Source organism: Plecotus auritus (assembly GCF_963455305.1).
Source record: "Plecotus auritus genome assembly, chromosome: 4".
Lineage (NCBI taxonomy): Eukaryota > Metazoa > Chordata > Mammalia > Chiroptera > Vespertilionidae > Plecotus > Plecotus auritus.
In genome coordinates, this window is record NC_137775.1 from 6,944,155 (window position 1) to 6,957,764 (window position 13,610).

General features: G+C 44.0%; 1 protein-coding gene across 1 annotated transcript in view; it reads left to right on the plus strand.

Moving 5' to 3' along the window:
- NOX3 (NADPH oxidase 3) overlaps positions 1 to 13,610 on the plus strand; it is a gene marked incomplete at both ends in the record, with an annotated part of 53,099 nt that overhangs the window by 13,328 nt on the left and 26,161 nt on the right. Inside the window, 4 exons of the mRNA XM_080664177.1 lie at positions 954 to 1,135; positions 3,538 to 3,667; positions 8,856 to 8,948; positions 10,735 to 10,988. Coding sequence (XP_080520303.1) covers positions 954 to 1,135; positions 3,538 to 3,667; positions 8,856 to 8,948; positions 10,735 to 10,988 — 659 coding nt within the window. The remainder of the gene's footprint in view (positions 1 to 953; positions 1,136 to 3,537; positions 3,668 to 8,855; positions 8,949 to 10,734; positions 10,989 to 13,610) is intronic.

Here is a 13,610-nt window from a genome sequence, read left to right on the forward strand (position 1 = left end):
GAGATTTTACTGACAAAAGATACAGTGGGAGTTTATTAAGCTCACAGTCGTCTCAAAGATAGTAACACCATGTATGCATACTAATGACTTGACGAGAATATGGGAAACTGACAATAAACACAAAATGCTTTGTGATTTATGTTCTAAGAGGCTATTGAACCATCCCCGGCACGCACAGGTCGGAACTCTGGCCTTTTGGCAGAGCATACGAGATAAGAATAGCCGCATCTTTATTGATCACCTCGGATTTGCAGAGTCTTATGCCGAGCCTCCTGAGGTGGCATGAAAGAAATGCAAGTCATGGTCCTTCCAATTAAAAAGCAAACGCGAGGCATTGCTAACTACCACAGGAGCAGGGGCTGCAGCTGCCTGACTCGGAGGCCGCCCAGGGACCGCTCAGGAACAGCATCTCTTCATGTTAAGATGCAATTAAGCAAAGGGATCCACGTTTTTACTTTAAAAATTAAAAAACTTGAAACTCGGATTTATCTTGCAGTATTTGATCTTAAAATGTATTTCCTGATATTGCCCTAATTTCGGTTCAAACTAGTATCTTTGACCTGAAAATTGATTTATACAGATGAAAAGTGAAGTTAATGCAATGCGTTTGATGAAATTTTCACAAAGCGAATGCCTGCCATCAGGTGGGGAGAGGCCAGGGAAAAGGAACTCCCTTCTTGAGTTGTATGGGGACCATTTTGAAGCTAAAGCAGGTTTGGGGGACGAGTAGGTTTACAGTGTAAGTGTGTGAAACTAGAGTTTATTCCTGTGTTACTGTTTGCTATTTATTGTATTACTTTCCATACGAACAACTGTAAACCTACTTTTGCCCCACCCTGTGTATGTGTCTGGTTAGAACATTTGAGCGCTCCTTGCTTGGACTCTCAAGTGTTGGCCCTCAAATGGAAAATGAGAACTAAGACATGGATGTCCTGGCGCCTGCTTCTCCTCAGAACACCACCTCCGAGTTGCTAATGACGATCACGGGCATTTCTGGCCTGATGATCTCTCTGGCTTTCATCTTGATCATGACCTCTTCCACCGAGTTCATCAGACAGACCTCCTACGAGTTGTTCTGGTACGCACACCACCTCTTCATCATTTTCTTCATCAGCCTGGCTATCCACGGGGCAGGGTAAGTCCATACTGTGCTCAATGGGCAAGCTTCTATCTCTTAGAAAGTCCTTTGGGTGGAGGAACATGACAGGCAGGGGACTAAAGGACACAGATCACATGGAAAAGCACAATCTGTGGGGCACACTCACCGTGGTTCCTTTCTCAGGAAAACTGAAAATAAGCCACATAGGCGTTGAGGTGTTATAGTTATTTTTCCTCCGTAGCTCTGTTGGGGAGTCTTGACAGGTTCATAAAATGCAGGAATTGTAATGAAGGTTGATGACAATAGACAATAGGTTCTGCTTCATCCAGAACCTATTCCCACAATCCAATGCATGTGGCATTAGTCAGGATGTATATTTTTTGACACCCATATTTCACTTCTGCCTCCTCCCGTGCCCCACACTGGATGTCCCTTCCCTCTCAGCCCCCACTCCAGGGAGGGGGTCATGCTTCTGCTGCTGTGGCTCCTATGCCTTAGGGCTCCCCCACTATCCATAGCTGGTCTGACACATGGACACGGTGGAAGGAAGAATTGTCCCTGGGGCGTATAGTACCCGCCCAACTGCCTGCCCCTCTGCTGATCCTTAGGAACCGTCACCCAGCGTTCGCATTGCTGTTGTCTGACCAAGGCTTTCTAGTCGCTTTTAACTTTAAAATATCTGTAACCAGCTCCTCTGAGTGTGTGATCAATCCCTCTCCCTGACTATCCATCTTGAAGGGGGGCGGGTAGTCCCAAAGGGTTTCACCCCAAGACTGTCTGTCCCTCCTCAGATTCTTCTCCCAGTGCCAGAGTTAACCCCTGTAGTGCATCGGAGAGGCTTTTCCTAATCCATGTGAGTCTAAGTCTCTTCACAAAACTTATGCCTGTACTGCCCCCATCCCACAGCTGCCCCGCTCCACCCCCCATCTCGCCGCCCCTGCGTTCACACCCTGGCGCATTGTCCAAGTACAAGAGGATTTCAATGGGCAGTGCTCCACGGAGATATTTTTTAATATCCAAATACCATTTCACAAGATGGCATTTTTAGTCATTTTAACTGAATTGAAGGGCTTATTTTGGGATAAGGGCCTCATCTAATCTTCTCAGCTTGAAGTATTTTACAGCTACTGTTTACAGCAAAAAGTAATTTGCAAATTTCCAGTAAAGGAGGATTATTGGAATGTGTTGAAGCCCACTAATCTTCCTATTATGGGATGGCATAGATGAAGACATAACAAATTTTAAAAAAATTTAAAGACATGGCGTTGGTGGACTGTCCTGAGGTTTCTTTAGATGATATAGGGAATGTTGCCCTACAGCCTAAGAATGAAGGTGTTAAAATTACAGGTTCTTTTCCTCCAGCTCCCATGTATTATCTCCCCTTCTTATATCTGGGGAGGTTCAGAGATAGTTTTGCTCCTCTAAGTCTAAGGGGTGTTATCAAGCCTGGATGACTTCCACAAGCAGATGGGACAAAGGCCAAGAGACCAGCTCTCCAACTGCATTGCTGCTCCCTCCCCCCATCCCGCTAATGCAAGGTGGCACGTGGTGCCCCACAGGCCACCAGAACACGAGCCTTTGTGATGCTCATATTTCACTGCCTGTGAGAAACGTGTTTCTCAAAAATAAACCAATGTATTTTATTCATACTAGTAAACACTTAGGAGTTGAGCAACTGCCAGATTACCCAACCTCAATGTCTTATGCTTCGCAGCCTGGGCACCCATGGGTACATCGAGGAACTTGTACCAAAGCTCCTAGTCAAAGGTCAGTCAGCCCTGCCTTTGTGGCAAATACAATACAGAAGGATTACAGGCCTCCATCCAACCCTCTGTTCACAAGGCCAGTTTCTTTTCTCGCTCTCGGGTTTGACAATCTAGTCCTAAAGACGCACTTCACACTGACCTACTCTGACCCTGTCAAACACTAAGCTTGCCAGTAGTCACTAGGAGGAAAATATTATTATTCAAGGCACTGCCTCGGACTTCTTCACCTGAAAACTTCTAGGTGCTCAGAAACAAACCAAGAAGGGTAGAAGTTAAATAAACCTGCAAAAGACTCAAATAGTACAAAGTTAGCCAATTAGCCCGAATCAGCAATCAGGATGAGATGTAACCTAATTAAATTCAACAGTCTACAAAAGGATGTGTTCAAACAATTTCCCTTCATTATAAATTCTCTAACACAGACACTTCCCATTTAACGCGGGATACCACCGAGGGACACTTCTTTTCTGAAGTCTTCAAAGTTGCTCGGAGCTTCTTAGATTCCCATTTTTAAAGGTGCTGAGGGGAATGAATGGATGACAGCCCGCTGTGAGACAGTGGAAGTGTGATTCTAGAGCCCATTGTGGCATATATCTGTGGTGTCACAAGACTGCACAAAATCAATATAAAATGTTGGGGTTTTATTTTGTTTGTTTTGTTTTTAATGGCAAGTCGGATTGTTCGAGGCCAAACTCCTGAGAGCCTCTTACGACACAACGTCACCTTCTGTAGAGACCACTATGCTGAATGGCAGGCGGCTGCCCCGTGCCCCGTGCCTCAATTTTCTGGAAAGGAGCCTTCGGTAAGAATGAACCCAGGAGCTTTTAAAAATAGCTGTCTCCATAGTGAGAAGAACTAGAGCTCTTTTATGCTTGAGAAAAGAACAGCCCATGTCACCACGAGACAAAGCCAAGTCTTCATTAAGTGTGCTAATGGAGAAATCGAGTTAGGGATAATTTCAAAAAGAGGTTTACTGCCAAAAGCACTCTGTCTGATTTGATATGTGTTCTACTTACACTGAAATGGGGATGGCTCATATTGTGGGAATTCATAGCACCACGAGCACAGTCATGTCTCTGGGGGAATTAGAAAGACTTGTAATTCCGGTGTGGCTCAGTGGTTGAGCGTCAGACCATGCACCAAAAAGTCGCTGATTTGATTCCTGGTTGGGGCACATGCCCGGGTTGTGGGCTCGATCCCCAGCAGGGGGCATGCAGGAGGCAGCCAACCAATAATTCTCTCTCATCATTGATGTTTCTATCTCTCTCTCCCTTTCCCTTCCTCTCTCGCTAAAAAAAAAATCCATAAAAACATATTTTAAAAAAGAAAGCCATGTGGCTCTCCACCCTTTGTTCTCAGCAAGCTCAGCTCCCTGTCCCTCTACTGCATTCTGAGAATGAACAGCATCGCTTCTCAATGTTATGCCACAACCAGATGAGAACATGCCCTCCTTCTAAGCTTCTCTTCCTTCTTTCTATAGCTTTCGGGATAGAATAGAAAAAATGGGGGTGTTAATGCATTTACATTCTGTTCTAATTAAGCTCCCACAACTGAAATAATGACAATAGGAGCCGAAGAGAGACTTAATTAGAGTGGATGGTAGTGCCCGAAAGATCTCAGAAGTAAGGTTTCCTGGTGTGCTGTAATCATTTCTGTTGATGACATAGGAAATAGAAATAATAATCCTATTTGGTCTTCTCCAGTATCTTAGAACAACACAAGCCTTGGGATGGCTGGGTGATGTGTAAAAAAAAAAAAAAAAAAAATGAAGCCCAGAGATTAAAATTAGAAGAAAACAAGTGTGCCCCCCCACCCCCCAAAAAAGTCATAAAAAATGGACTCAGAGTATTTAACAGAATATAAATCGTGGGATTTAGGGAATTAAGTAATCAACTTTGGAAGAATAAAACAATCGACTTTTTCTAAAATCCTCAAATACATTAAATTAAGCACTGGATTTTCAGGTGAAAACTGCTGGGAAGAATGTTTAAAACAGAGCGAACTGGAATAGATGTGCCCATAGACTGTGGTTCCTTTAATGGCCAGTATAGATTGTCTCTGTCTTAAACTCAGCTATCGGTAGCCAGTACCCAGCCTGCATATTAATGGGGAACATGAATGCCTCTCTAAAATTTCCAGCTCCAGCGTCTCCATAAAAAAAAATCAATATCTCCCCACACCTCATGAATACAGACCAGAGGCTGCTGCCAGCAGCGGCAGATGCCGGCATTAATTATCATTAAGAGGGAGAACTTACCCATCTCTCTAACTCGCCCCTGCTACACCTCCTTGCACACCCAAACTCATGTTGTCACTCTTTCCTATTATTTTTAATGGATCCTAATTCAAAGCGTGTGTGGGCTGTGCAATTACCGCTTGGCTGGGTGCGCAACATTCTCTCTGATGTCTTAGAGACGCTGAATCCAGAAGGCATCCCAAGGACAAGGAGGGGCTCCTGCACTTCGAGGCACCACATGCACCCTGTCTTTGAAGGACTTCATCCCTTCCTCTTTGCCTCCCTTAACTCAGTGCGTCTTCATGGTGCTTTTATCAATGGAATATTTCCATTCCCCCTCAGGGGTGCGCTACTCCCCACGTTACATCACCTCCTAGAAACGGAACGATCAGAGGAACCAATTATACCTTGCAGTCCCTTCTCCCCTACTTGTCTCACTGCCCCTTTACCCTGAAACTCAGACACCAGATTACACTCAGACATACAAGACTCCCGATTCTAGAACTATTCATGTGATCCACTCTCAAAAGATACCTGGTCTTCCTTAGCCAAAAAAAGCACCTTGTTGCACTGAACTATGGCATCAATCAGTAATAATAAATTCCACTAATAAAGGCTGAAACTTTTTAAATTATTAGGGAATGACAGCAACACTACAGGGGAAGTTTTAACGGCTGCAGAGTCAATTCAGCAAACTTTCTCCAAGTGGCTGCTACACGTTTGGACCTGCACTCGATGCAGGATTCAGAGACGTGGTTCCTGCCCTGGAAATCTTATTGTTCATAAGCTCACACATAAAATAAACTCAAAGCCAGCATGTTCTTATTTTCTGGTAGGAATGAAAAACCAGACGTGAAAGTGGAGGAAATAAGTTTCGTTACTGCAGCTTTTAAATCAAAGTGGTTTTTATTTCTATCATAAAATACTCACTGTAGTAACTTTTTGAGTATTTTTGGAGAAGAAAAAATAAAGCTAAGAATCCACAAAGTATGTTAGCATTTAAGAAACTTAGATACTAAATATCTCAGTAGATACGTTACTTAGTAGATGGAGAAATGGATGGCCAAGGAGTTTTAATTTCTTGCCTATGGTCACAAAGGCATTGCCAACAAAGCCACATCAAGAAACCAGAGTTTCTAATTCTGTGGCCATGAACTTCCACCGCTATACCCTCCAGCATCCATTCTGAATCTCTGGCCTCCTCCCACCCCTCACCTTGTCAGCTCTCTGTTGCTATCTATGAGTACATGTCCCCAACATGGTATTTATCTCTGTGAATAAAGATAAAACATTTAAGATCTTGGAGATTACCCAAAGTAATCATTTCTTCCAACCCATTTTGCGAAACAGAAAACTTGACCATGCAAAGGCTCTAGACTTGTCTGAAGGCATAGGGTTATGTGTGGTAACCACAACACCAGAAAGCTGGGTCTTCCGATCTACCTCTCCACCTGCCCTTGTTGCTCTGTGCCTTGGCCTCCTTGGCCTCACTCACCTTGGCTGCATTGGCCATTTCTATCAGGATAATCCTCTGAGATACCCTCTCCCTCACGCCCCAACTCCAGGACTATCACAGTGGAACTAAATCGGGCTTTCTCTTCCTGAAGCAATTTATTTACTAGAGTAGAGATAGAGCTGAGGATTAATAGCTTACATCCTCCTTCCTGAGGAGCCATAGGAAGAAAACTAACCCATTCCATCTTATCAACATGGAAAAATCAGAGACCGTGCCTGATTGGACACCACCGAAATCAAGTCTGTGATGTCTAAAACTTTCCAAAATGTGCATGGAAGATTATTCATAAACATCCATAGAGACCATGTGAATGTCTTTGCAGATATCTCTCTAAATTTATATACAAAGAATTGTATTCTTGCTATTATTTCCGTAAATATCCAGACCAGTTCTCAAAGCACTTTTTGGTTCATTTGAGCATAAGCAACCGAAGGACTCGTTCCCTAGGTCCCCTTCCCATCTTTTCCTTTACTCTGTCCATCATCACGGCCTCACCAACAGAACCCATTGTGGCCCTCAAGTCAAAAAGTTTGCCCACCCCTGGCGTAGGTGGACAAAGGTTCATTCTCTCTGCTACTCTGAACATGTTGCTGAGTGCTATTGAGGCAGAAAAGAATAGGTGGGTCAAATTGCTTTGTGTTGCCTGCAAAAATCAAGCCTTTTTCAGGTAAACAACAGGCTCTCAGGGTAAAAGCAGAGAAGGCTGATGTAGGTGAGAAGAGGGGCCGTGCAAACACGCCCAGAAATAAGAGAATGCACAACAACAAGAAAGATAACAGGAATAAAAATAATGCGGAAGTGCTTGTGATCTGTCAACAGGAAAGATGGAGCAGGATAGTAGGCAAGGGACTAGGGAGTGGTGAAGACAGTGAGTCCATCGGTGACAGTTTCCTGGACATTCTCCTGTTCCTAAGGTAGTAAGTTGTCCTGGATTTAGTGAACCAGGGCGGGAATTTAGGGAAATGGTGAAATGGGTGGAGTTACAGTCCTGGGTCTCTGTGATCTAGATCTGTCTCCCAGACAACTCATACCCATTCTGGTTTTTAATTCTATACATGCAAAATTACACTAGATCTCCAAGAACCCTTAGCATCCTAAAATTCAATGAATACGTTTCTAATGTTTTGTAAAACAAGTGTCAGTACCTATGTCAGTGTCGGACAGGAAGAAGTATGATGACATGGTAAATGCTTGAGGGGACATTGGGGTCCTAGAAAGAGCACAGCCCAGGTGGCCAGGCACATTGGGGTTCACGTCTTTACTGTGCATCTTATGGCCTCTGTGCCCCTGGACAATTTGATCTTGCTGAGCCTTCATTTCTACTTTACTTCTGTAAAATAGAGGGAGTACCACATGTCCTGTGGGCTTGTTTGGTATAAGACCTAGGAGAAGCCTTCAAAATTTTAAAGTTCCTATTCGTTTCCTTTTAGGGGAAAAAGACACCTTATTTTGTCCCCAGCCCGAGACAGGAATAACCTGCTGGTCAAATGAGCACCAATAATGCAGTTTATACTCAGAAAAGGTTAACCGGGGATGGGCTTTAGGGAAAATAGAAATGCTCACTGCTACAGTTCTCCCTGTTACAGAGACTGGAACCGTGAAAACTGTAACAGTGAGTTGAGGCGTTTGTTCTGACTCTATAAACATGGATTGAAAATACTGAGAAACTAACTTCATGTTTTATTCCAGATCACATTGGCTGTGAGCACATGTGTGAGTGTGTATGTGTGTGAGGGGTGGAGGTACTTCAGGCAGACCCCCAAGTTGTGATGCATTTTGGCCCCCCAAATTACTATTTGAAATGTTTTTATTTAATTTCCCATGTCCTATGTTGGCTCAGTAATGTAGCTTTATAAGCTTTTGACTTTGGCTGAGTTTGAGAGCATTTATGACCCTATCATATGGAACATAAACATCAATCTGCTTTCTTATTTCTTTGCAAATTCAATTATTTCTGATTACATAAAGGCATCATTGATCAAGTGAGCATAAAAACCAATACAGAAGAGTTTAATCTCTTAAATAAGCTTGTAGACTTCAAGGAATAATTGAATGTTCTAGTATTTAATACAAGGAGACATCTTTGTTGTTGACAACTGGCCCAAAGTTAAAGAAAACTGTCTAAACCCCATCATGTAACATATTGATTTGGTTCAAATTGAAGGTATTTGGATTCTATTTTCATTTCCTTTTCCTCTCTCTCTCTCTCTCTCTCTCTCTCTCTCTCTCTCTCTCCAGGCTTGGAAATGGGTTTTAGGCCCTGTGGTCCTATATGCATGTGAAAGACTAATTAGGTTCTGGCGATTTCACCAAGAAGTTGTCATTACAAAGGTATGCCTATAGCTTTATGTCGGAATAAAAGCCTGCGTGTAGATGGAAATTTTTTATTAGCTCAAGTTTTAATTTACCATCTTTATTGCAGAACTGTCTATAATTTAGAGGCTCATCTTCTGTGCTAATAATTGCTTGCCTCCTGCACATCCTTTCGTGTGACTAATTTAACCGAAGGCAGGGACCAGGGCTCCAGACTGGTGCACTGAATTCTGATAAAGGCTGTGGGGCAGCACACAAATTGGCTGTATTTCTCTCTATTTCAGTTTCTCTCCAGAGGGACTGAGCCTGCTTTACACTGGTCATGGTACCTTGAAGTATAATCACTTCCTTCACCACGGTGAGGCACAGATTCTGCAAACATGCAAATGATATGCATGCGTGTTCAAGACCATACTCTCATACCTACAATTACTGAACAGAAGATGGGGGAACAGTCGCTCTCAGGTTCAGAGAGGTGGGGTGCTGAGGGCCTCAAAGTAGAGAGGAAGGACATAGATGAGCTCTACCCTGGAGAATGAGTGGCACTTGCTCTGTGGTAGCATTTTCCAATCTTGCCAACCCTACCCATGGCTCACCAATGTCTACCTCGTGCAGGAGGAAGATATGAGCAGACAGACCAGGAATACGTGGTCTCGGAGACTGAAAAAGTACCAAATACTCTGCCCCCAGTTTTTTAAATGTCTAAGAGGATATTCCCTGCTAACCAAGCCTATACCACTTTGCTAATACAGTATTAATAGAATACTATATCCCTTTAACTGTCTTCATGAGAGCAGAAGCCTGGAAATTGCTCCATATTTCTATTTTAAGCTGTTGCTACATTGCTATTTTCAAGCTAAGCACCAATGCCTATGAGGCTGTATCAAACTAGACAGTAAATGTCTAGAAATCTACTAAAGCTGTTACTGGGGAGACAATTTTGCGGCAGAATCAGAATAGATATCAGTAGGGAGAAGAGAAACAGAAATAGTGATTAAAACACGGTGAAATTCTCGTATGTGTGGAAAAATATTGTCACAGAATCTGGACACAAGATTTTGTTCCCTTATAACTCTTGCCACAATAAAAGACCTGGGACCTGGATAGATTTTTCAGAAAACCGATGGGAATCTTAAAAAAAAAAGGGGGGGGGGAAATTAGTTCCTTGCCTCTGATAAGCAGCAGGTTATAAAGTTCTTGTAACAGTGATAAGAGCTTTGCATGATGCTTCCTCTACTAAAACTCCGAGCGCAGGAAGGAGATAGATGACACGTGACTCAAACAAAAGGAAACCTTTCAGAGTGAGTTTGAAAAGGGTTCCCCACTTACAAGGAAGAAATACCAGGGCTAATTCACAAAGGATTGAGAAGCGATTCAGATCCTTTAAATCAGGACCTACATTTTTAAAATGTGGAGATAGTTCTGTGACTATTTTAATAACGTGAAGCATAATGATGTGCAATACGTGATGTGCTAGTGTATATTCTCTTGGGTCCGGTTATCTATGCTAAGAAAGCTTGGCCATCTCAGACATAAAGCCACATGCCAGACACCACGTTGCACCTGGGTGCAGCTACCCAAGTTTCAGACATCACTATGACGGAACTGAACTCCAATCTCACTGCATTTGCCAACCAAGACGTAAACATGATGTCAGAGATGCTTGGAGGCTCATTACAAATGCTAGATGTAAACTATACTTCAAAAAAGCCAATCTACAACTGTAAAAACCTTTGATGTGATGAAGGCTCTTTTCTTATTACATGGCTTGGGTAGAAAGACCAACTCCCTTGTTCTACGTTAGGTGGTAAGCCATCCGTCTGGGGTCCTGGAACTTCACATGAAAAAGCGTCACTTCCACATGGCACCCGGGCAGTACATCTTGATACAGTGCCCGTCCATATCCTGGCTGGAGTGGCATCCCTTCACCCTCACCTCCGCGCCCCAGGAGGACTTCTTCAGTGTGCACATCCGGGCAGCGGGAGACTGGACCGGAGCTCTGTGTCGGGCCTTTGGAGCTGAGGGCCAGGCCCTGAAGGAGCCCTGGAGCCTGCCAAGGTTGGATCCCATTCCCTTTTTGTGTGTCAGGTGGAATATTTTTTAAAGTAAGGTATGTATTTTAGTGCATCAACGTGCTACCAAATTTAGCAATATTTTTATTGCTAAAGTTAATATCTGCATGGTAAGTTCAAGTCCATTTCTTAAATTTGAGAATCTATATAAAAACTACAGTCATTAAGTTCTGGGGGAGTCAAGAGTATGGATTTCCAACTGCACAGAGGCTGGTGCCTCTAACCCCACATTGATCAAGGGTCAGCTGTAATTTAGAAGATTTCCGATAGAAGCAAGTACGTTGCTTTAAAAAATAAAAATGTTCAACAAAGGCAGGTGATGATTCAGGAAGAAGGAGAATTTTGCTTTCCCAGCCCCAAACCATCACGTGGTGGATTATCCGCAGCCTGTGGTGAGTAAGACAGCCCTGTGAACTTTTTGCTGTTAGGCTGAGGTCTTTATATTTGTGAAGTTTGGTCTTCCTAAGAAGCATGCTTCATGGTCAGAACTGATTCACAGGCTCCAGACACTGGAGAAAACGCTAACAATCCCAGATCGAGGCTCATAAAATGACACCATTACCTAACAGTCCAGGAAGTTAATGACACCATGATCTGACAGTCCAGTCCTTCCTCCAGAACCTCAGGAGATCTAATGCAAGCAAATGATTTCATTTCGCTACAAGGAAGATGTGCAAAAGGCAGGTCTGAGAAGGCTGTAGAATAGTGCCATCTGGATTAGTCTCCCAGGGTTGTTGTAATGAAGGACCACAAACTGGGTGACTTAAAACAACAGAAATATCATTCTCTCACAGTTCTAGAGACACCAGTCCAAAATCCAGGTGTCTGCAGGGCCAACCTCCCTCTGAAACCGTAGAGGAGAATCCTTCCGTGAGTCTTCCTAGCCTCTGGGGGTTGACCAGCACTCCTTGTTTCCTTGGCCGCCCACTGTAGCATTCCAGTCTCTGCCTCTGTTGTCACACGGTGTTCTTTCCTCTTGTGACCACATCTATGTGTTCCCGTAACCTCTACTTATACACACACCAGTCATTGGAATAAGGGCCCACCCAACTGTCTGGCCTCATCTTCACTTGATTAATTGCAGCTAAAGCAACCCTATTTCCAAATAAGGTCACATATCACCTGATGCAATCCAGAACATGACCAAAGTCCCACGTAAATTACCACTCCTTGGCTCCTTTTAGAAAACAATGGCTTAATGTTGATTCCTACTCCTACTGCAGGGTTACCTGGGAAGCACACAAAGCCTGTGTGTAGGGCCCCAGATAAACAGGGACATACACACACACACACACACACACACACACACACCATGTTGAGAAAAACATTTTTGAAAAAATTGATATTCCAAAAGAAGCATCAAGATATCCTTTCTTCTGCCATCGTCGGAGGGTACCAGGGACCACCAAGCAGTGGCCACTGCCATAGGAAATTGGGTGGTGAACACTGTAAAGACACACCCAGAATGGAATGTTCTGGGAGCCTGATGTTGTCTGTTCTCTTCTGAATGGCCAGCACCGAGAACAGTTTCTGGCACATGGTGGGTGCAGAGTAAATATCTGATAAGGGAATAGATGAGCCCCTGGACTCAAAATGGGTGCTTTAGCTCATTTAACTGAACAAGTATTTACAGGTGGCACAGCAGGCACTGGAATGAATTTGAGGCACAGAATCTAATCAGTGTATTGTCCCCTGCCCCCTTCCCATGGGACAGAGCTGTAACTGCGTAGCACTGGACTTGACTGTGTTAACGGGTAGGAAAAGCCACAAGCTTTCCTTCCAAACATTAGCACTGAAGAGTGGTATGATGCCAAACCAGACCAGTCAGATGATAACACCTGACGCTTCCATGAAAACCTTTTGTTTTATCATAGAAAAGAAGCCATGTAACAGGATTCTAAGATTCAGAATACAATATAAATGCTTAATAGGGTTAAAAGCAGGCGCGTGCGTGCGTGCGTGCGCGCGCAGCGCGCACACACACACACACACACACACACACCACGGGTCCCTCAGTGAGATCAATACCTTCATCTTATTTGCTAGCCTGGTCTCTGCTTTGGGCTTACAGTTATTCGGTCTATTCACCAACCTTTCCCTTCACAGACCAGCTACCATTGCAGCCAATCCCCCAACAATGACTCAGAACGTGCTTCTCAGAGGTTCATATGCTTTCTTATCAGCTCAGGGCCTGACAGGATCTCCCCCACACACACACCCAGGGCCCCCGGCTCCTGGACTCCACCTCCTGCTCCCTGGGGGCATCCGCCCTTCCTGTTTCCCTCACACAGCAAGCCCAGTCTCCCCACCTGGCCACTGCCCCTCCTCCCAGCTGTGACACTCTTGCTCAGATCTGTGCTCCCTACTTCCCTCAAGTCTCTGCTCAAATGGCTCCTAGTGAACCCTTTCTTTCCCTCCTTGCGCCCAGCTGACGCCTGGGGTCCCTTTGCTCATGACCACCACCTGACACACTAAACATCTGCTTGTTGTTCTTGGTGTTTTTGTTTGTTTGTTTGTGGTTTTTACTAATCCTCACCCAAGGATGTTTTTCCACTGATTTTTAGAGAGAGTGGAAGAGAGAGGGAAAGACAAAGAGAAATATCGATGT